The following is a 22,173-nucleotide window of genomic DNA, read 5'->3' as shown; positions in this document are numbered from 1 at the left end:
AAGTAGCAATAATTATTTACAAACTGCCAGATTTGAGAACTGGACCCTTAGGGCTGAATATTGAAAACCAGCTACTGCAATTACCAGTGTGTTTAAATTGAAGAGGGTTTTTTAAAGAAATTTTGGCTTCCTTAAGGACTGGAACACTGTTGAGTTCTCTTACACAACACTGGATCAAGATGACAATGATGTAACCAGATACCCTGGCACAGTTGTGATAGCTGTGGATAGAGGATCTAACATAACTGGTTCCGAGTGCTTCGGTATGTTTTTCTTTTTGGTGATAACACAGAGTTAAATTTTATGGGAGACTTGAGTTCTTGTCACCCGAATGGCCACTCAGGTCACCCAGCATGACTTTCTGTATTATGTATATTGTATAGATTTATGTAGCTCTGATGTCTATTTAATCACTGCCCAATTTAGATCTTAGAACTTCTTGTTATTGTTGTTTAAGTATGCATAACAGCCCTTTCAAGTGTGACCTTTCTGTTGGTATGTATCTTGGGAACAAAAGAAGGATTTCATAATGAACAGCCTTGCCATAATGAGTCATTATTTTTTAAAAATACAGCAACTATCTTAAGCAAATGTCATAATATATATTCTGTGGTCAGCACCAATTTGGACAAATTAAGCTGCATTCCACACTAAAACGCTGGTGTGCTAATACAAGACGACAATTGTTCTAGTTGTTTCAGTGGGATTTTTTCACTGTTTTTTGTCCAGTCAGGCAAGTCTCCCACATTACTTGGGAGATGAAAAGTGACTAGGTTTTAAAGAAGTCAACCTAACTTTGCACAAATAAGCTTAACACATTCAACTATGGGGAATAAAATACATTTCACTCGGTAGAGATTTGTTGTTTGATTTGCGGAGATTAAGTTTAGGTGGCTTATTTTATGTTTCATCATTATTTATCTGTAGATTTTCATCTCATATTTAAGTTCATCAGTGGCTGATGAAATGCTGTTCCATTGCATCAGCTGAAAGCTCTTGATATAACCAGCTTAACCCCCAGTTTTACTTTTGTGACTTATGTTGAAACAATAAATGTCATTGTGTAAAAGCCCCTGGGAACGTAACATCATAACCTCAAATTAATCTGTTACTATCTTGAAGTGGCTTCCTAGGGTTATGAACACTTGTGTTAGTTCTGCTGACCGTTTAATTTTGTCAAGAAAAGTGCTGGGATACAGAAGTGCATATAAAGCGTACAACTGCTGCAGTTAGGATGAGGTTTCTGCATCAATTAGGGTGCTGCAGCAGTCCTCCTCTTCATTTGTAGTAAAACACTGTCCTCACTCAAGTTAATAGAAATCCTATGGTTAAATTTAATTGGGCTTACAGCTTCACCCTCTTCCATATGATCTGTGAGACCTATGATTTTGTTGGTGGCAAGCCCATGAAAATGTAAGTCACAGAACATAAGTAACGTTGCAGACATCTAGGCAAAAGTTGCACTTAGATGGCGATCCTGCTGATGTGGATGGAATGGCACAGAAGCAGTGACAGTCTGCACAAGTTCCCTGTTTGTGTCATCTGTTTGCAAGATGGGATCTTGCTGTGCAATGTAATAGCCATCTTCATAACACCATATGTTACGTACAAAGTTTTAATGGTGAAGAACAACTCCTAAGAAAACACAAAGGGATTATGTGGATTAAGCCAAGAACTAAATTTTTTATAAAGCAGAACAAATTGTTACATAGCATAATGAACATAAAGCTAGGAAGATTAAATAATTTTAAAATAAAGGCTAAATCTAGGAAGTTCTAGCAAGATAGCTCTGTAGAGACATTTTTGGTAGTTCTATCTGTCAAATTCAGATATAGGCACACTTACATTTTCTCTTAACTTGGCCATTTATTCCCCATGCAAGAACCTCTATCAAGCAGAAACCTGTTTCTTGTATTAATACGTTTTACAAATGTATTTTACCTGCAAGTGCTCAAGAGTCTGCTCCCGAATATCCTTTACATTTTTCTTTTACAAAGGTACCCAGTCTAGTTCTACTTCTTTTTTTTTTTTTTCCCCTGCCATGATTTAGGAATGTTGATAAAACATTATCCACCGGTTTGTAAATAAATCATGCTTGATTACCATTAAACCCAAGGCAACAGACATATTACCTTAATGAAACGTAGGAGCACTATATATTGGACACGTATATGGGAGCATATGTTGTTAGGCAGCACCGCCTCCTATGCTGGTTTCCTGTCCTTCCCAGGGCTTTGGTGGCATTACTCAAGAAAATTAAACACGAGTTAAAAACAGGGCAGCAAAATAAATAAAAAACATCACAGGAGCTGTGCAGGCCCCCATGTGTTGGGGACACACACAGAGCGTTGGGCGGCTGGGCAGGGCCCTGCACTTGACGGGCCCCCACCCGCCTCACAGCCCGGCCTCAAGACGCCTGTGTGACATTTTTAGATTTCTGCCTCTAAATAAATCACTGATTTTTTTTTTTAATTATTATTCTTCAATGCTCCAGATAATTTCAAGGACACCGTCGGCCCGAGCCTCCCCTGACACTGTCTCTGAGGCGACCGGGCCCCGCAAGCGCACCTGCCGCCCTCACAGGAATGCCTCGGACAAAGGCAATAACATGGCCCCGCTCCCCATTTATTTTTGACGATTTCTTTCATGTTTAAGTCACAACCTCGCTCGTTTTCGGGTTTCCAGAACACGGTGCACGGGAGAGTGGGGGAGTGAGGAGCCGAACGCGCCCGCCAACGCCGCTGTGCGAAGGCGTTCGGCGCGGCTTGGGCCCGCCCGGCTCCCGTTCCCGGCGATCCCGCCCCGCCGCCGCGCCGTCCGCCCTCCCCTCCCCGCCCCCGGCCGTGGCGTAGCCGGGCTCGGTTTCCGTGATAGCTGCGAGCGGGGCCAGCGCCGCTCCGGGTGTGTGCGGGAGCCCGGCGGGGGGAAGCGAGCGCTATGGAGGAGGCGGCTCGGACTCTCTGCCGTCCTTATTAGAGCCGCCGCCCAGCCCAGCTGGAGCCATGGACAAAGCCGACAAGGTGCGGGGGGCGGGCTCGGCGCTGAGGAGACCGTAAACAGCTGCGGCGGGAGGGGGGCAGAGACGCCCCGGCGCCGCGGTGAGGGAAGGGGTGCGAGCGGCCGGCCGGGACGAAGCGAGGCGGGAGGCGGTGGCGGTGGCCCGGCTCTGTCAGGCCTGGCCCGTCCTGTCAGGCAGCGGCCGAGCGGAGGGGCAGGGCGCGGCCCGCGGCCTGCCGAGGACGGCGGGGGCTGGGGGGGGGAGGGGGGGGGGCGATGACGGTGGGGGCCGGGACCGGTCGTGAAGGGGGTTGCCGTACCTCCCGGCCGAAGAAAGGCCCCCAGGAGGCTTCAGACGGGGCGTTTTCAAGGCTGGAAGCGGGAGCTCGGTGTGTGTTTGCCGGGTCGGTAACGCCCGGGGCGGGAGGCCGGCCGCTGGCCGCCGGCGGGAGGCGTCGGGCCGTGCCCGGCCCCGGCAGAGCCCGGGCTCGGTCTGCCGGGGGGAGCTGGGACGCCGTGAGCGTCTCCCCTTGGCATCGGCAAAGGGATGCGAAGCTCCGGTTTGGCCTCTTCCCCCTCTTGTTCCTTCAGGCTTTGTTCCAAGCTTAGGGAATAATTGCAGTTAGTGACATTTAATTTAAACCTGCCTAGTCGCTAGAGGAGACTTTTACAGGCTTCTTGAGAACTTTGCAATGTTGAGAGATGTGTTGTTCTTGTTGAAATACTGTAAATGTCAGGATCAGGTTGAGGTTTTCGGTGTTCGGGCACAGCTGGTGGTCTCAGCTGGTTAGCTGCGTGGGAGGGAGTTGGGTAGAGCTCACTAATTCTACAAGTCGCTGGGTTGTTTTTTTTCTTCAATATTTAACTTGGCTTTGTCGAGGTAATCAGTTTGCATTACTCTTAAGAGCCTTCAAACTGTCGGTATGGAGAAGCTTAAGCTGGGACTTAAGAGTTCATATGATTTGTTACATGTATGCAATAAGTATTTCATCATCAGGAGGCAGATCTAAACCATATATCTGAAACGAATAGTTACCATCTGTAACAACCTGACCTTACTTTTAAGCTTCTGTTTCAGCAGAATGTGTTGAAAATTCATTAATTATTGTGGGTTTTGTAGTTCTCAGCTTTGACATCTCCAGGGGTTCTAACAGTAGGTTTAATCAACAAAATAGCACAAGCTCCTGTAGCAAAGTAGATACTGAGTAATAATGCATGCTGTAAAGACATATTGCTTTTCATTTTGTATATATGTCTAATGAAGTTAGTGAACAGTGTATGTTATTACAGTATGGCTCCCGCTGTGTCTTTCTTACTAGGCTTTCTGGTGTGGTAATGATTTTAAATTCACTTTTTTCATGCTTTATTACTTGCCTTCACATAGAAAAAACTGATCTTATTCTCTAAAATTTGCATTAGACTAATCTGTTATACTTCTCGCTTTAAAATCTTGGGGTTTGGTGTGTTGTCATCGTGTTATTGTCGTTCCCCCCACCCCCCGGTTCATCTGTAATTAGTACTGCAGTACACTTGTAAAATATTTATTCCTTGTTGCTTGAGCTCTTCGTTACTGGAGGTTCACACACACATCCCCTATTAAACCATTCTCTTTTTAGTTGTTGGAAACAGCTCATGAAAACTGAGAATCATTGTGTTATTCACAAAGTGTTGACTCCGTCTGTGTGATTATCTTAACTAAGTGCAGTATTTCAACTTGGAGGTGCAGTTAAGCTCTTTGAAGCAGGAACCATCCTCTTGTTTATTCTGTTTGCAGCATATCTAGTCCTGTTGGTTCCTTATGCACTACTAAGGCTCCTAGGCAGACAAATAATTAATACCTGATGCGTTTCTAAAATGATTCAACTATCTTGTTCTTTTGTCTTCTCATTATACAGTAGCATCTTGATTGGGAGATCTTTAAATGCTTTGGGTTTGAACCTTTAGTGCTGTAAGAATTGAGTATAATCTCCCTTACCAGTGTAAGTCCTTGGTAAGGTTGCATCAGGTTTGGGTGCTGTTCCCTCTTTTCTTTGATTTGGGCTCCTTTCTGCACCTGTATTGCATGGCATCTGATAAATGTATATTAAAGAATGCAGATGTGTTTTAACGATACTTAACCTTTTCTCCCCTTTCCCTCAGAATGCTCTATCAGCCACAATATGGTCACTGTACATGCTGACAGGAATAACTACTGGGGAATTAGAATATGAAAGAGTAGAAATACTGTGCTCTGTTAAAGTATAGTATTTAAAGAGTAACGGGGGACCACAAATGCTTTTGATGGGGAATGTATTTGGACACGGTTTTGTGGTGTTGGCTCTGTAAATCAGCATTGAGATGTCATGCACCAATAGCACTTGAACACCTAAACGACAAAAAGAGGACACTTGTAGATTGTCCTTCAGGTTTCTGTTACCTAAATTTTGGTATGACTTTGCTTGTTGTAATGTACTCAGTGATATTTTGGCAGCTGATAGAAGAAAACATAATAAAGCTTTGTAAAAAGAATTATTTCATGATAGGATGTGTTGTTGGTGTGTTTTGTGTTTTTGTTTTGGTTTTTTTTTTTTTTTTTAGTGGGTGTGGAAGTTTATTTCTGTCTCTGCCAGAACCAAAACTGTTCCCATTTGGGCTTCACTAGTTAGTGTAGGTTATTTTCCTACAAGAGAGAAAACTCAGCACGTGACCTCTGGCAGTCTTTCTATTGAAGCTGATTGTGGTAGACAACTAAAGAGAAACAACTTCCCCTCTCAAAGGTACTGTTGTGCTTTGATTTTTCTCAGTGTTATACCCTTGTCTTGCCCTATGATTAAGACATTTGGTTCCATGAGTGCAGTTGAGAAATCAGGTGAAGTTGAGAAATCGGTGACCTGTGTTTTGTATTAGTATTGCTTAAAGACAGCTTGTTCTGCTTGCCTCGACTATTCTTGACTGTTCAACAGTTGGCTTGGTAATATGGTTGCAATAGAAGTAGATCTGGATCAATGATTTGTGCTCTTAATCTTATCCATTTTCCTTCAGTGTTTCTTACCTATGGCAGAATTTTCAGTTGAGGCAAACTGGAAAACGTCTATTTTCCCATGCTATGTGTTTTGCATGTTACTTTCTCTTGAACCTTGAAAGTGCAGAAGAATTTGGGGTTTGTGAGAGTGTTTTGTATTACCTTATTATAGAATACCTTCTCTAGAGAATTTAAATGTTATTGATAAGATATATGAACATCTTAACTTTTTGATCACAGATTTATTTATCATTGACTTGTTTGTGGAGATGAGGAAGCTGATTTATATGAATGGTTTCTACTAATACTTTCAGTATGCAGGCTACAGAGCACTTGAATATTACCGCTTCACATTGATAGTGTGAGTTTAGAAGCTTGTATGTACTGTTAAATGCTGTAAACTAGATAAGTGAAGAGGATCCCGTTGGTAGCTTTTTTTTTTTTTTTATCCATCTTTGGACAAGCTTTGTGACTATAAGTGTTAAATTTTGTTTTTCCCCCTTTTTTACTTAGCTTTGTTGTATTCTGAGCATGATACTTTCTTCTGAAAGGGAAGGGGAATATGCATGGTTCCCTTATTATGAGCTGAGGGAAAAGAGAAAGACTGACTTCATAGTGTATTTGCTTTAAGTGTTGCGTTGAAATGACTATATTTAATCTAAATGGGGAGGATTAAATTTTGTGCTTTGTTAAAGGGCCTGCTGCTGGTGTTTCCAGTTGGACTGCATATTTACCATTCCTGAAGTATCTGCCACTTAGAAGGAACTAATTATAGAAACAATGACTTCCATATTTGTAAAGTTTCTCTTAAAATAGATGAAATGTGACCTCTCTTACTTCTGAAGTTACTTTTAAGTTATGAAGTCCAAAAGTCAGAAGCAGGATTTTCTTTAAAAAAATATATATAAATTACTGAGCTATGTCTTTATCTTACATTTGTGATGAGACTTCTTGATTCCGGACTTTGAGACAGTAAACCAGCTGATTTTATTATAGCCCTCTGAAATGTGGCATGTGTCTATTTTCTCACCCTGTAAATGGTAAGATTGATATCCAAGTGTTCTCTTCTAAGACAGCAAGCTGACAGAGATCTTATTTAATGGAAAATGCTGAATGACATTAAGCTACAATGAACAAAAACTTTTCTAAGATTAAACATACAGTGCTATAACTATAGGACAAACTTTACCAGTCTGTTCCTGCTTGTGTCATCTTCTGTCTTTGCAGCTGTTGATGACTACAGTAGCTTTTATATAGGAAACAAAGGACCGCTTCAGTATATATGCTGTCTTGAAAGACTTGTAATTGTTAGACTGAAATATGTAATGACCTACTGGAAAACATTTTGTAAATTGAAACTAGGGATATCTACAAAAGACACTTCTGTGTAAATCTTGGTTTCTTTTGAAGGGGTGTGCTTCCATTAAAATGGCAACTGATTGAAAATCTGATGTTTCAGCATGACTAAAATTTACATTTAGAATCAAGTTTTGTTATCAGAGGTCAATTTCAATAAAGTTTTGTTTAGCTTTGTGATGTGAAAGGTTGAATAAACATGAAAAAGTTGCACTCCAAAATAAAATTAAGTTTGGTCTTGCAATATTTGTAATGTTTGCCTTTAGATTGCCTGATCAAAAACATACATTACTTTGTATTAACTATTTAGGGTCTGGCTCCACATTTACTGGTGTCAGTGGCAAAGTGTTAATTTTTTAGTGGATGCAGACTAGAATAAATCTCAATACTGTGAGAGCAATTAGACCATAAATTAATATCGCAAGTGCCCTGTTGTTAGGATTAGGAAAAGTGTAGGAACCTTCCCCCAAATTTTTAAGGATTTGATAAATCTTTCTTGTCTAATTTTTTTTGTTTGCTTGTGATTACAAACCAGTGGCGTGATCAATCCTGTTAGTTCTGTTCATCTGCACTTGTCACTCCATTTGTATTGTGGGGATGAAGTCTTTGAGGAATTGTGTTCATACGTATTTGCACTTTGATTTATACACTTAGTATTTGCTTCTGAAACAAAATGCTATTTAAAGAAGGATCTTGTCTCTTATTCTGGGGTTTGTTTCAGTTGTCATTGGTTGCATTTTGCACTGAGTCTCGAGCATGTCAACATGGTATTTAATAAAACAAAACTAACAGACTATTTTATTTGGCTTTACTATTTCTGTATCTGCCGAAGAAGCACAGAGGCAACCTGTTAAAAGAAATAAGAAGTCTCAGTTAGAGATCTCTTTTGCTTGTCCAGTGCAATGAGAAATTAGCAGCACCTTTTCTTATTACTAAGAGGTTGTCCTTTTGCTTTTTGTTTCACTTTCTCTTCTTACACTATTAAGAGAATATTATTTCTGACAAAATATTAAGAGCTAGGAGACTTAAAATGCCATTTATCACAAAGAGGAGTTACTTTGCTGTCTATCTTTAGGAACCCTTCCTCCTAGCAGAGAAAACTATAGTCCAAAAAAAAAATCTGCTTAGATAACTTTGGGCAAATTACTTAGGCTTGCTATTTTGTTTCCCCTCACGTGTCAAATGAAACCACTAGCCGTCTGTGAAATGTCCTGAAATGTCCTGATAATCACATTGCAAAGTTATTTCTGTTTATATTTTGGTTTGGTTAGCAGGCTGACCTGACTTAGGACACTTGTTTCCCCTTTTTGCTTTAAGTTTAATAAAGTTTAGTGTCCTCATCTGAAGACACATCTTGTGTAAAAAGGAACTTAAGTAAGAGGGACTGCTAAAATACTATGAGGAAGCAATATGTTGAAGTTAATTTTGTTTAGCTGTTAATGCACTTGAGCTGTCTTTCTGTTTTCTAGCCTGAAGGGGAAATGGGGCCTTTTTGTCTAATGAAATGTTTCAGTTGTGCCGAGGGTTGCTTGTATTATGCCTGCAGAATGATTTTGGAACACCTGTATTAAGGTTTTTAAGTTTTCAGTTGCTATTCTGGTGACTTAGCGTACATATATAGTGGCTTCAGAACGAAATGCAAAATTTAAAAACAGAGGTTTACCCTAAATTCTTCTTTTTGGTGAAACAAGTTTCTTGGAAGCATTAAAAGAAACCTTCACAAACCTGTAGGTGGGGATTAAATTGCACAAGAAACAGTGTTTAAGGTATAATGCATGTAAAACTGCTGAAATGTAGTTTTGATTCCTTTAAATAACAGACACTATCAAAGTTCTGTAGGCAAAAAAGAAATTAACTTTCAAATACACCCATATGTGTTTATGATTACAGGATATACTGTGCCTTTATCTTACCACTGTAGGTAAGCTAAATATGTTATGAGCTGTACAGAAAATGGTAATTAAATATATTAGCCAATTGCTCTGTCATAGCAATAGTTAATCATTACCTGTATAGGAGACTGGGCAACAGGAAAGGAAACATTAAAGCTGTGCTTCTAGTCTGGGAATCTGTGTTATTTGAACTCAGCAAAATCAAGCAGAATAATTAAAACGAAATTTTTCTAAACTTGCCAAATTACATGATACCAGTGTTGTGTGTTGTAACTGCCTCCCCCCCCCCCCCCCCCCCCAAAGCAAAACCAGCAAGAACTCTGCCCCCAACCCATAATCTTAAAGATGTATGATCCTGTTTTTATTGGAAAGATTTAAATAAATTGAATTTTATCCAAAATATGTGGATGGAAAAGTAAGGTAGGGAATGCCTTTGCAAATGACAAGAAATACTTTGCTATGGGAGTCATAGCAAAGCACCTGCTTTGATCAGTTATATCTCCTTTTTTTTTTAATACTTGATGTGAAAGACTGCCCTCATAATACTAATAGTGAATGATGATATAATACAATATCACAAAAATCATTGTAATAAGACTGTTCTGCAGCTGTCTTGACATTAAGGAATGACTTTTATATTTCCACATCAATCTCCCAAAATAATATAGGGAAATAGCAGACAACCAGACAGGAAAGACCTTGGGGTCTCTATATAGGGAATCTTGTCCCAACCTGTATCACAAATAAAATGTCTTAACTATTTTCTGAGCCAGTACTGGAGTGGTTTATAATTAGTATCTTGGCTAAAGTTCACTTGACGTGTTGCTGGGAGATAGTGACCAGCAGATTAGGAATAATTGTCTGAAAGTTTTCAGTGCTTCATTAAGAATTCAATATTTGTAAAGCACTCATCTTAGTTTTACTGTTGAATTTTCTGTGGATGAGGCAGCCTTGGTGTGTTCCTTTAATGTTTATGCCATCTAGTTTTTTAGGCCAGCCCTCAACTGAATCTATTCTTACGCAAATATTTTTGCCTGGCAATCTTGAAATAGCATGAAAAAAACCTCTCAGTTTTCAGGGAGGGACTTGAGCGTTGGCATTTCTGTCACTTATTACATGACCACTGTACACTTTTATTATTTTGTTTTTTTAATGAGAAGTGTTTCTCCCTATGGTGCTGTGTGTTGAGGAGAATGCCTTGGGGTTTTTGCAGAGGGCGGGTGGGCGAGTGACCTGGCTGGTGGCAGTGGCCAAGACTGAGCTCAGGGAGGGAGCGAGCAGGGCTTCCATGGCTGTGGCACTAGCTCATGCTCCTGCTGCACCACAGGTTTTCCTCGACATGTAACTTCAGGAGCTGAAAAAGAGTTAACGTCGAAGGAAGGAACGTTGGCATGCTACCTCATGATCAAGAAATGCATTTAATGAATATTATTGATTCCACTGTAATGCAGACCTCAATGCACAGGAGGTAGTGATACTTCTGTATTGGTGCTTATAGCCATAAGCATTTTCAGAACAGTCATTAATAACTGTTTTTTTTTTTTTTTGACAGGGATAGTGCGTCTTGTCACTTGCTAAGGCATACTTTTTTCCTCCTGCCACTCCAGTTCCACTTTTATCCTGTTATTTGTTTGCGTTGGGTTTTTTTTTTTTTTCAGATGTTTTGTTTTCCTTTCTTGATTGCTGCTAAAACTTCAGGTCTCTTATGCTACGATTTTATCTGTAAATGACTGATGTTCTTACTAAATAAGCATATTGAAGCAGAGACTCGTTTTGTTGGAAGGGACACTTCTGCTTTCCCAGCACACTTTAACAAGTCCAAAAGCAGAGAAGCTTCTCGAGAAATGGTTAAAAATAATCACGGGCTCTATACTTCACAATTCTTGGTGTGTCGTCTTTCCCTCCCCCCCCCCGATTTTGTATCACTTTTTTGAATGCTCAGTTCATTTATAAAGAAGCTTTGGCCTTGGTCACTGTGGCTTGTGGAATGTCCTACCATCAAAGTTGTTAAGGGTGTAACTTTGATCTCAAGTTAATTACCTGCAGACATCCTGCAGACAATGGTCTCCTATCTTAAACAATGTTCCACTTAAAAAAGCTTCCTCTTGTGTTTATGAAGTTCATTTTTAGTGAGGTGCACAGCATTTGGAAAAAGTGAGTGATGTTTAAATAGAAATTATTTGATGAACTGATATTTAGAGGAAACGGCTAGTGGCAAAATTTGAGCTTGTACTGCGTAAAATCCCATGAAAGAAGTATGAACTAGCATATTTGATAACAGATGGGTAAAAATAAAAACAGAGGCAGACACTTGGTGTTTAATAACACTTTTTGTAGGAAAAGTTGGATTCCACTGGTACAAGTCATCCTAATAACTGTTTTAGCATCACTGTCTTCACAATTACTTAGTTTGAATGTCATATTTGGAGTTGAAAAGAATGCATTGAGCAAAAAGTTGGGTTTAATTTTTGAAATTTGTAGGAAATTCTAATATTACAATAAGTAATACGTATTGAAAAGACTTCTGTATTATAAAAATACACTGCATCAGTCACCGGTAGTTATGATGATTTAATAGTGAATATAATACTTATGTGAAAGTTAGGGAGCTTTTACAGTCTCAACTATGTTTTCTTTTTCTCTCCTCTTTCTTAAGTACTTTGCTGTCATGTACTCTAAACACCAGTCATTTGGTGAATTGCAGTGTAACTCATAGTCTTAGTAATTTACTTGGTGATGATTCTACCTTTTGCTCAGTAATTAAATTTTCTTGTATGTAAATGTGTCAGGCTAACTAAACAAAGATCCAGTACCCTGCGTGAGTGGGTCTTGACCTCACTTTTTCTAGTTCTGTCTGATACATTAAAGTACTTACTCATCAAATAAAAGTAGCTTTTCTTAGTGACTGGGACAACTGTAGTTTCAAAACATTCTGAACTTGCCCCTCCCACCTCCTCCACCCCATACTGTTAAACAAATATGGGATCTTATTCAAAAAAATAAATTTGGGGTGTGTTTTTAGTAAGCTTATAGATTTAGATACTGGACAGTAAGGCTGTCTCTGGATGGACTGTGGATTTGACACAGAGCAAGGACATGGACTGGGGAGTGTGTGGTAGACAGGGGACTACCTGCCATGATATTTTCGGAGCTCCCATTGTTTAACTGGTTTTACTCATGTGGATGTTTGACAGGTAGTGGCAAGGATATAAGGCTGCCTGCAGTACATGAAACCTTCAGGCTCTCTTTTTTTGTAAAATAATAGCACATACTCGTACAGGTTATGTGTTGCCTTTGGAATACTTTCTTAAACAAATGAAAGGAAAAGTTTCTGGAGTCCTTGTCTGCTTTAGAGAGAATTTTCTTAGAAATTGGTATTCTATGAGATACTAACGTGAGACAAGTATAATTAAGCTGATATCTTTGTACAAAAAAGATGCTTTGGGGCTGAATGTAACTTACAAGGGAATATAGAATTTCAGGGTACTTTGGATCTGCAATTGTCTTATTGAATAGAGCATTTTTCATTGTTTAATTATAAGATCCAGCTATTCTGTACAAGACTAAAAGTGTGGGTAAAAACACCTTATAAACTGTTGAGGGTACCTTCAGGATTGGGAGAGATACTTTTCTTTGAAACCACAGTTTAAAGTTATTTCTAAGCAGTCTTTAATTCCTTCTTCACGGCAAAACTTAATCATGTTCTTAACACTTTACATTAAAATTGTGCAGATGGAATCTGTGTGGGGTTCTTCTGTGATACACCATCTATTTTAACCATAGGTTTCCTGCTGAAAAATCTTTTTTATAATTGCCTAGGAACACTCAATTTCGTAGAGTAGGCCAGGCATTACTACATCTTCCATATGTTGGTTTCACTTAAGAAAGCCTACACAACTGTGCTCCACCTACAGTGCTAGCTTGATTTCTTTCTGTGCTCAAACTAGTATATCCTCAGCAAGATCTGAACTTCAGTCCCTCTTAAATTAATTAGTGTTTGTATTGCACTTTGAAAATGTAAAGGTTAATACAAATGCTAAATGTTGGTGATCTGTATTATACCCTGTGTAGATTGGATGGATGTAACGAGCACTTGCCAACTGTTTTCCGCCTCTAAGTTTACTGCAGAACTCCTGTAGTCTTGTCATCCATTTGCCTCCTATTTGTGGTAACTACCATAAAGCTTTATGAATCTAAGTTTTCCCAAACAAGTTATTATTGTATTAATGAAGACATTGTTTCTTTTCTCTTTAAGAATGTCAAGCTGTCAGCTGAAGTAGAACCGTTTATTCCTCAGAAGAAGGGTCCAGAAACACTAATGATCCCAATGGCGCTTCCTAACGACAGTGGAGGAATTAATAGCATGGAACCAACTCCCATCCCTAGCTACCTGATCACTTGCTATCCATTTGTACAGGAAAACCAATCTAATAGGTAATAAGTGGTTGTCATCTTCATGGAAGATGATCTACTTTTAAATTAGTTTAAACTTTTGGTAGACTTGAGAGGAGTCGGTGACTGTTGCTGTATATTCATTTTGTTTGCTGTATTTAATCTTCTGACCCTTGATGGGTGAGGATGAAGTTTCTGTCCCCAATCTTTTTTTTTTTTTTTTTTTTTTTTTTTTAACTTATTTCCTTCCCTCTGCTTTTCTCTATTCATATTCTTTGCTGCTTTTCTTTCCCCGGCTACAGAGGTCTGGTACAAATACCTCACGAAGTCACCTACTGTGCTCTTGCCTCTTCCAGGGCAGTCAAGAGGTCTGTGTCTGAATCTCTGATGCTGAAGCAAGGCTCCAGGTGTCCAACTTGGATCCTGCCATGGCGAAACAATATGCAGCTGACACTTGTATTGAGTGTAGCTGTATCCAGTTTTCTTTGTGTAACTAGTTATCATACATTGAGTTTAGGAACTCTTTATCCCAAATGTGTTGTTCACTGAATGCACAACTTCAATGTTGATAATTTTCTATTGAAGTCATAAATAATTATTGCTGTTCGATTTTGAAAAACACACCCAATGTCTGTTTGGACAGCACTTTAGTGCTGCTGCACTTGCATAGGTAAGAACAAAAGTAATTCTTTAGCAACTGCCTGCTGCAGATCTGTAGGATTACTCTGAATCTTTACTCTTCCTATTTTCTTTCTCTAATATTTGGGCCTCTGCATTTTCTGTGTAGATGGTCTCCTTTTAGGGGTTTGAAGAGGGGAAGAATTGGGTTCATAGTTTCCAAGGGGGTCTTTGTAGTATGCTGTATTGCAAATAAACACAGGAAGGAGTCTCCGCGCTTGGTTTCAGTAGTAAGTTTGTAAATGCCTGTCTTCACATGTGCTTCTTCAGGCCTGCATTTACATAGGAATTTTGAACAAGGGTGAGTTGACAACTTAATATACTGAAGCACTTGGCCCTCAACTAGCTAACGAATGTCCCTGTTCCACATATCTGCTAGCTTAACTTGTGTAAGCTTAGGTACCTTCTTGGGTTATGCGTGCTTTCTGAAACAATGAAATTGTAATAGGTCACAAGTACTTGACAAAGGAAATGCCTACATTTTATTTGTAAGTTTAATATTAGAAATGTAACAAGTTTATGCAAGTGCCAAGATCAACAAAGATATTTATTTTGCACTTGAATGTAATTTGAGCTTGTGAATCATTTAATTGGCATCTCTAAGAAGTCCTAATAATTTAAGTTCAGTTATTAAAAGCTAGGAGCTTGTGAAACAAATGAGTTGTGGTTATTTGGTTGGTTGTTGGGGTTTTTTAAGGGGGTGGTAGAGATCTGAATTTCCCTGGGAGGGGGAAAATCTTACTGAGCAGTTGTCTTTTGATTTTTACAGACAGTTTCCACTATACAACAATGACATCAGATGGCAGCAACCCAACCCAAATCCTGCAGGACCATACCTTGCTTATCCTATAATATCTGCACAACCACCGGTTTCTACAGAATATACATATTATCAGCTGATGCCAGCACCATGTGCTCAGGTCATGGGTTTCTATCATCCTTTCCCTACCCCCTATTCTGCACCCTTTCAAACAGCAAATGCTGTAAATACAGTTACTACAGAATGCGCTGAGCGTCCCAACCCGTCAGGCCAGGTCTTTCCATTATCCAGTCAGCGGAGCAGAAGCAGTAACAGGGGACCAGTCATACAAAAAGTAAGTCTGTTTTTTAATAGGATAAGTAGAACTGTATAAAGAAATTATCTTTGCACAGGAAGCATGCATCTCGTTTGAGCAAGAACAGGTATGTCAGTAGTATCAATGGAAGGAAAGATGGGCCGAAAAGGCGTTAATTGGAGAGTAGCAAAACTCTGTCTACAGAGACATTTTGTCGTAAAATACTTGGTGAGTTTATAAACCCTGCAAGTATAACATGGGAGACTCCCACTGCCTCTCTGCTGGTTTGGTCTGAGCTTCGAATTACTTCATTGGAGAACAAAAGAAGCATACCCATACTTTCTTTACCTTTTTTTGATACTTCCATATTATAACGAACAGCATGCAGAAAATACTGCAAAGAGGTTAATAAATCAAATATTTTTATGAACACTTCCCTTAATCTCTTTGTCTTTAAACATGTGGCTTCTGTAGAAAGCGTTAGAACTTCTAATTGCTTTATTTGATTACAACTATGAAGTTAAATCATATGATTCATGTGTATATGTGGCTAATCTTTTAAAACAGCAACAGCAGTTACAGACACACATAAAAAATAAACGTCCTCCAGTGAAAAATGTCGCCACTCAAAAGGAGACTAGTTCATCAGGTCCAGAGAACAGATCAAAGATTGTTTTGTTGGTTGATGCATCACAGCAAACAGGTAATTGCTTTCTTGTGTTCTGGGTGTATAAAATAACTAGAACTACGTCAGTCACCTTTTTTCCTAAAAGAAGGTGGACTTTGCTACTGTCAAAAATAGATTCTTCTTGAAGGAGTTTATTGTTCTTAATAGCTGGACCCAGACATAATTTGTTAAAATTCAATGCTGGTTTTAATTTTATTAAAAGAAAATTGTTGTCATGTGCAAAGACTTCCATTTGTTTTTATGATGTATAGGTTTTACATGTCATTTAACAATTCCTGCACAAGTCTTTATATTTTTATTGTGTCTTGCAGACTTTCCTTCAGATATAGCTAATAAATCACTTTCTGAGAGCGCCTCTACAATGCTTTGGAAATCAAAAGGCAGGCGCAGAAGAGCTTCTCACCCTGCTGCAGAGTCCTCTAGTGAACAGGGTGCAAGTGAAGCAGACATTGACAGCGACAGTGGCTATTGTAGTCCGAAGCATGGCAATAACCCGGCTGCAGCCATGACTTCAAGAAATACAGATTCTTGTGCAATGAATGTATGTAAACATAACTGAATAACTTGACTATATTTGGATCCTACAGACTAATAAAAATTACTAAATTTCTTTTTTTCTTTTCAGGTTGTAGAATCATCAGTAAATACACGTAAGCATTGTCTTAGCTGCTGAGCTGTTTAAAATTTGGCTGGGTCACTTTTGTATTTTTGGTTTACGTTTTGCTAGGAACCGTATCTTGATCTACTTCCAGCATGCTACTCTAACTGATCAGATACCTCTGAAGATATGTCTTTACTGTCATTTCCAACACCTCCACCAAGACCCCCATTACTTGTTGAATGAACAAGTGTATAATTAGCTATCACTAATGGTTTGTCAACAGCTGCCTTTCTTTAAAGGATTAAAAAAGCCAGAGACTCCAATAGAAGCATTCAGGCAAAGCTGTACTTCTGTTGTAATTTATCCTCAAGCTTCCTTACCCTGTTGGACTGCAGTTCATACCTGGGTAGTAACAGAGCCAAAGAATTCTCACTCTGTGTTTAAGAAGTACTCATATGTTTTTAGAAGCTTTAAAGAAGTACTGTGAACATGAACAAATGTTTTAGTTAGTCTGGTGGTAGTGGGTAACGCTAGTGGCTGTTATTTATGACTGGACTGAAATTGTTATGGTTGTGAACCTGAGATTTCCTTTGACTTATTCTCGATGATCAGTTGTTGGTAATTTGAATGTTGGTCATCTGACTCTTCCATGAAGGCAATTCTGTTAACTTCTAGAAATAGATACAGAAGTTAATGTTGTCGGAGGAGAATTAGACTTTCTCAGAGAACTTTACTTGTATCAAAACTGTGTTCCTGGCTCTGGTGGCATGTTTATCATTGTGACGTATTCTGTCATATCAATTCATTTTTTCATAGATGGCACTTCTCTTTCAGCTGGTATAAGTTGGACTAATGTAAATTCCCAGGCAACTCAAAAAAAACCTTGGATTGAAAAAACTCAGACGTTTTCTAGAGGTGGAAGACAAGCTGAGCAAAGAAGTAGTTCACAGGTATATTGTTGATGGTTCTAAATTTTAAGTATTCTGTTCCATGTAATATATGAAAATAAGGAATTTGAAATGGATCATAAAATTAACATACAAAGAGTAGTTAACGAAAACAGTGAATTAAAAGTGTAGAAACTCCACCTAAAAGTCCAGTTGCACATTTCTACCTTGTATGTTTCTTCAGCTAGTGCTATATCTCATATGTATATTCATGTACTTGGCAATCTTCTGCCTATAGGCTGTTCTTTATATGTATCTACCTAGGAAGTACATTACATATATAAAGTAACCTGTGAAATGAAGACAGTGTGGGTGTAGAAAAGTTAGTTTAGTTTTTGACATATTCACAGAAGAAAAAAGTCTTAAACTCTCTAAAGAAAGATTCTGATGCATGGTGAACTAAATCCTGTGTTCTCGCTACTGTTGTCTTTGAAATGTTCTTTTTATAATTTACATACCATATTATTTAGCATTTTTATGAATAAATTAATTTAAATTGTTTTATGCTAAAATTTGAAGATGATGTTTCTGTGAAACTTTGCTTAAGTGGGACTGGATTTCTGTAATTAGTATGTGAGCAGAAGATGGCCTTCCTAATTTTGATAGTCTAGTTTTATAGGGGGGGTGGGGGGTGGGTAGTGCAGAGGGGAACAGAGAGAAGGCTGAAACATCTGCCTTTGCTTAAACATAGGTTTTGCTTGAATTCAGTTATCGCAGGCAAGAATAGCTGAGCTTGAAGTGGGAGCTTTATCATAGATGTGCCTGTATGTGCAGATATGTGAGCTAGCTTGTCCTGTTTAGAGGGTTTTTTTTGTTGGTTTTTTTTAGATGGAATTGTTAATTTGTCTTGAATTTTCCCATGTGGTATCCGTGGGTTTATTATATAAAGAAGCTTGTTGGTGCTCATATCTGGCAGTGCAGCAGTTCTGAATCTTTTTATAACTTGTAATCAAATTGGAGGCTTTTAGAAGCCACTATTTGTGGTTTATGGCATTGGGAGAGTAGGAAGAACCAGATTTCCTTTCATCCAGTCACAGTTTAGACTCTAAATCTGGCAGTTATTTTAGATATTTAAAAACAAAGCTGGCGCAAAGAGTTTTAAATGAGCTTTCCCCAGCCAAATTCACTGTACCTCGAGGCAGAATTGTCCTAGAAACTATTTTCCTTTGAAACTAAATTTGTACCCAATCTGTAGGAAATTTTCTTGAGAAATACAGTAGTATGAGATCCAGAATTTTGGATTCAAATCATGCTCTGCTTTTAGCCAACCATTCTTGCGCATGGGTTTCCACCAATGTAATAAACAGAACAATGTTTATACCATTATACTGAGCTCTCCGTCCTTGGAGAACTCTGCCTGTGCATTGTCATAAAACACATATTGAAAAGGCAGTAACTGCACACAGAATAGCTGTAGTGGGAGAAAGTTCTTTTGGTCACGGTTACAGATAGTTCCTCAGGATTGATGTCTGAGTTCTATAGAGTCACCAGCAACTCTTGTGACTTTCTTATTGTTTGGCCAAAGGATCCTATTTTTTAAATTAGATATATAGAGATACTGTATTTGGATTGAGGGAGGAGGAATAATTTGACACTATCTGTAGAATAAGTTTGTGCAGGTTTAAAAAAAACAAACAAACAACAAACCCAAAAAGCAACAAAAAACCAAAACAACACCACCCCTCAGCCCCCCCCCCCCCCCAAAAAAAAAAACCCAGCCCACCAAAGCACAGCTTATTAAATCTAATTTTGTAAAAACTGTACCACCTTAGTTGGTAATTAGCAGATATGAGAATGCCTTACATGTGTGCACACGCATCTTGAAAAACTGAAATTGCAAGATGCCAATCACGTTCATTATTTTCAGTCTGGTTTCAGATGCAGAGACCACAGCACATCTTCAGAAAGAAGGCAGAATTTGCAGAAACGACATGAAAAACCTCTAACTACAAGCCAGTCAAGCAGAACAGAGCAGAGTCCTGAACCTCTGTATTTTGAGGTAGTGTTGTATGAAAACTGTTACTGTATTATAGTGACACGAGTTGTGCATAGAGTAAGTGATGTTCTCAACAGAAGTTGCAAAACATCTGACTCCAAGAGGTGTACAGTATAGTCCACCAATTTAATTATTGTATGATGCTTTCATTGTGTACGTACAAAGATTGTATTTGGGTGTTGTGGAAAGTGTAAGGATTTAGAGCTATCAGTGAGTGACAAATTAGATAAGCAAATTTCAAGTAGCTCTCCCTGTTCACTTGCAAATAAAAATTACTGTGTTTTTCTGGTTTTACCACCCCAATTATAATTGGATTTCTTTAGTGTAAGGCATTAATAAATTGTTCTTTTTTTTAAAAAAGGTTACTTAGATACATAGAAAGCGATGAAGAAATTAACAAAGCATTTATTTGTGTCACTTTCAAGCCCTTCCAGTTTATGTGGGACTTCAGGACTCAATTCATTCTTCTAGCTTCAACCATTTCAGTTGATGCTTTTCATGTGACTTGGTTCCATTCTCTTCATTCTTATTTTGTGTATTGTTTAGGATGAAGATGAATTTCCAGAGCTAAATAGTGACAATGGCAGCAGCAAAAGTAGTAACATCCAGCAAAAGATTTCACCCAAAGTAGTAAGTAATTATTTTGTTTTGCAAAGCACTTTTAAGTTGTTTTGAGACTAGTTAATTTGGTGTAATTTTTTTATGAATCTTTGCTACAATACTTATAATGCAGTTATTGTGATGTTCTTAGGGATTTGTGTTACCAGTTTTGAATGCTAAAGAAATGCCAATTAAAATAAGTGGTGCAGAGAATGTGTCTCTTTAAGACTGTTGGATTTTTGTCTGCTAATGAGACTGTTAACAAGTGAAACTGTAAGATATGACAGACACTTAGAATCTCTCATGTAAGTTGGAAGGGACCCATAAGGATCATAAAGTCCAACTCCCGACTTCTCCATCTCACTGATGGTTTCTCATGAGTTTTGTGCTTTTGAAGTCACATGCTAAATTTCAGGTGAACAGTAGCTATAAAAGGATTTTTGAGTTTTGAAGATTGTTGAATTTTCTTTGTTTTAATACCTGAACTACATCCTGGTTATTCTTTCTGACTCAGAGGGCTTTCATTCAGACAGAAGCCCTGATACAGCTTTTTCTTAAAATTGTTAAATCTGTAGTTATGTCTGTAAATAGTGAATTTTTCAGAATAACTACAGTTTGTTAGTTTACTTTCATTTCAGAATAAACTACAACTTTACCTGCTTTAAGGCTGTGGAAACAGACGTTGGAAAGACGCTCTTTTAATACCTCAATATTTAAATAGTTTGTTGCAGAACCATAGATATAGACTACTTAATCTATTTGGCTGATTTCCTATGATTTGGCTGAAGTCCTATGTAAGATCTTCACCGGTGGGGAAAACAATCCCTTATTTAGCAATCAGTCTGGAGAACCTTCTGAAGGCATAATTGGACAAAATATAATAGTTTTCCTGTACAAAAAAATAAAATATACATAAGTTCCTAGTTTTATTAACTTACTGTGTCAACTAGCTGTACCTAATAATCGGGATGTCATACTGTTGACCAAAGCAATTGTTCACTTGGTTTCTGGAGTGGTTTCACATTTTCTATGGTCTTGAAAGGTCTTTAATTGTGGGTGTGTTTTGCATTTTGTTTAAAATCCTAGTTGGATGACTTACCAGAGAATTCTCCAATCAATATAGTCCAAACTCCAATTCCCATTACAACCTCTGTACCAAAGCGTGCAAAAAGTCAGAAGAAGAAGGCCTTGGCAGCAGCACTCGCAACAGCTCAAGAGTATTCAGAGATAAGCATGGAACAGAAAAAGCTCCAGGTGTGTAGTCCCCCCCACACATCAGGTGGTTGGTAAAGAGGAGTGTCAGTAGTTACCTGTTGCTCCTCTTTATTCTATAATAGCAAGAATCTCTTTGTAAAGAATGTTTTGCAGGCAATGTTTCTTTGTATTTATCAGCTTATGATGTTCATGTTATAGGAGGCTTTATCAAAAGCAGCTGGAAAGAAGAGTAAGACCCCTGTTCAGTTAGATTTGGGTGACATGTTAGCCGCTCTTGAAAAGCAGCAGCAAGCAATGAAAGCTCGTCAGATCACCAACACCAGGCCTCTTTCATACACAGGTATTTCTAATCCGCTTAACTGTTGCTAAGTGCTTTTTGTGACAATATAAATGTGATCGCTCTGAGCATCTTAAATATGCTCTTATTTCTGTCACATTTTATTTTTTGAATATAAACATAATAAAAACCTGGGAAGACTTTCTTAATGTGTTTCTTGAAAAATTCACCTATGCTATCTTCCTCTGAGCTGCAGTGTGCAATGGTGAAAGTCCACATAGAACTGAAGACAAACTTCTCTTAACAGACCTGCTTTTCAAAACTCAGGATTGATGTCTTGAGTAATTCAGTGCTAAAATGAAGATGTGAAAAGAACTGTATTAGGGGAAACCAAACATCTTCTACAGATATTGCAGAATTCTCTTTGAAAGCAGCTTAGAGAGGGTACCTGTGATTATGATAGAGGGATACCTCTCCA

The 22,173-nt window shown here is 38.5% G+C and overlaps 1 protein-coding gene across 1 annotated transcript in view; it reads left to right on the top strand.

Annotated features, from left to right (window-relative positions):
• The first annotated feature begins 2,935 nt into the window (after nt 1–2,935).
• SECISBP2L (SECIS binding protein 2 like) overlaps nt 2,936–22,173 on the top strand; it is a 29,759-nt gene continuing 10,521 nt past the window's right edge. Inside the window, exons 1-11 of the mRNA XM_082488958.1 lie at nt 2,936–3,020; nt 13,502–13,680; nt 15,086–15,410; nt 15,939–16,074; nt 16,371–16,600; nt 16,685–16,709; nt 17,495–17,610; nt 19,475–19,606; nt 20,150–20,233; nt 21,290–21,457; nt 21,617–21,758. Of these exons, the coding sequence (XP_082345084.1) occupies nt 3,003–3,020; nt 13,502–13,680; nt 15,086–15,410; nt 15,939–16,074; nt 16,371–16,600; nt 16,685–16,709; nt 17,495–17,610; nt 19,475–19,606; nt 20,150–20,233; nt 21,290–21,457; nt 21,617–21,758 (1,555 nt within the window). The 5' untranslated portion in view covers nt 2,936–3,002. The remainder of the gene's footprint in view (nt 3,021–13,501; nt 13,681–15,085; nt 15,411–15,938; nt 16,075–16,370; nt 16,601–16,684; nt 16,710–17,494; nt 17,611–19,474; nt 19,607–20,149; nt 20,234–21,289; nt 21,458–21,616; nt 21,759–22,173) is intronic.

The sequence above is a fragment of the Vanellus vanellus genome (genome assembly GCF_965231255.1).
Source record: "Vanellus vanellus genome assembly, chromosome: 11".
NCBI classification, from domain to species: Eukaryota; Metazoa; Chordata; class Aves; order Charadriiformes; family Charadriidae; genus Vanellus; species Vanellus vanellus.
Note: the sequence above shows the minus strand (reverse complement) of the source record. Positions and strands in the feature narration are given on the sequence as shown.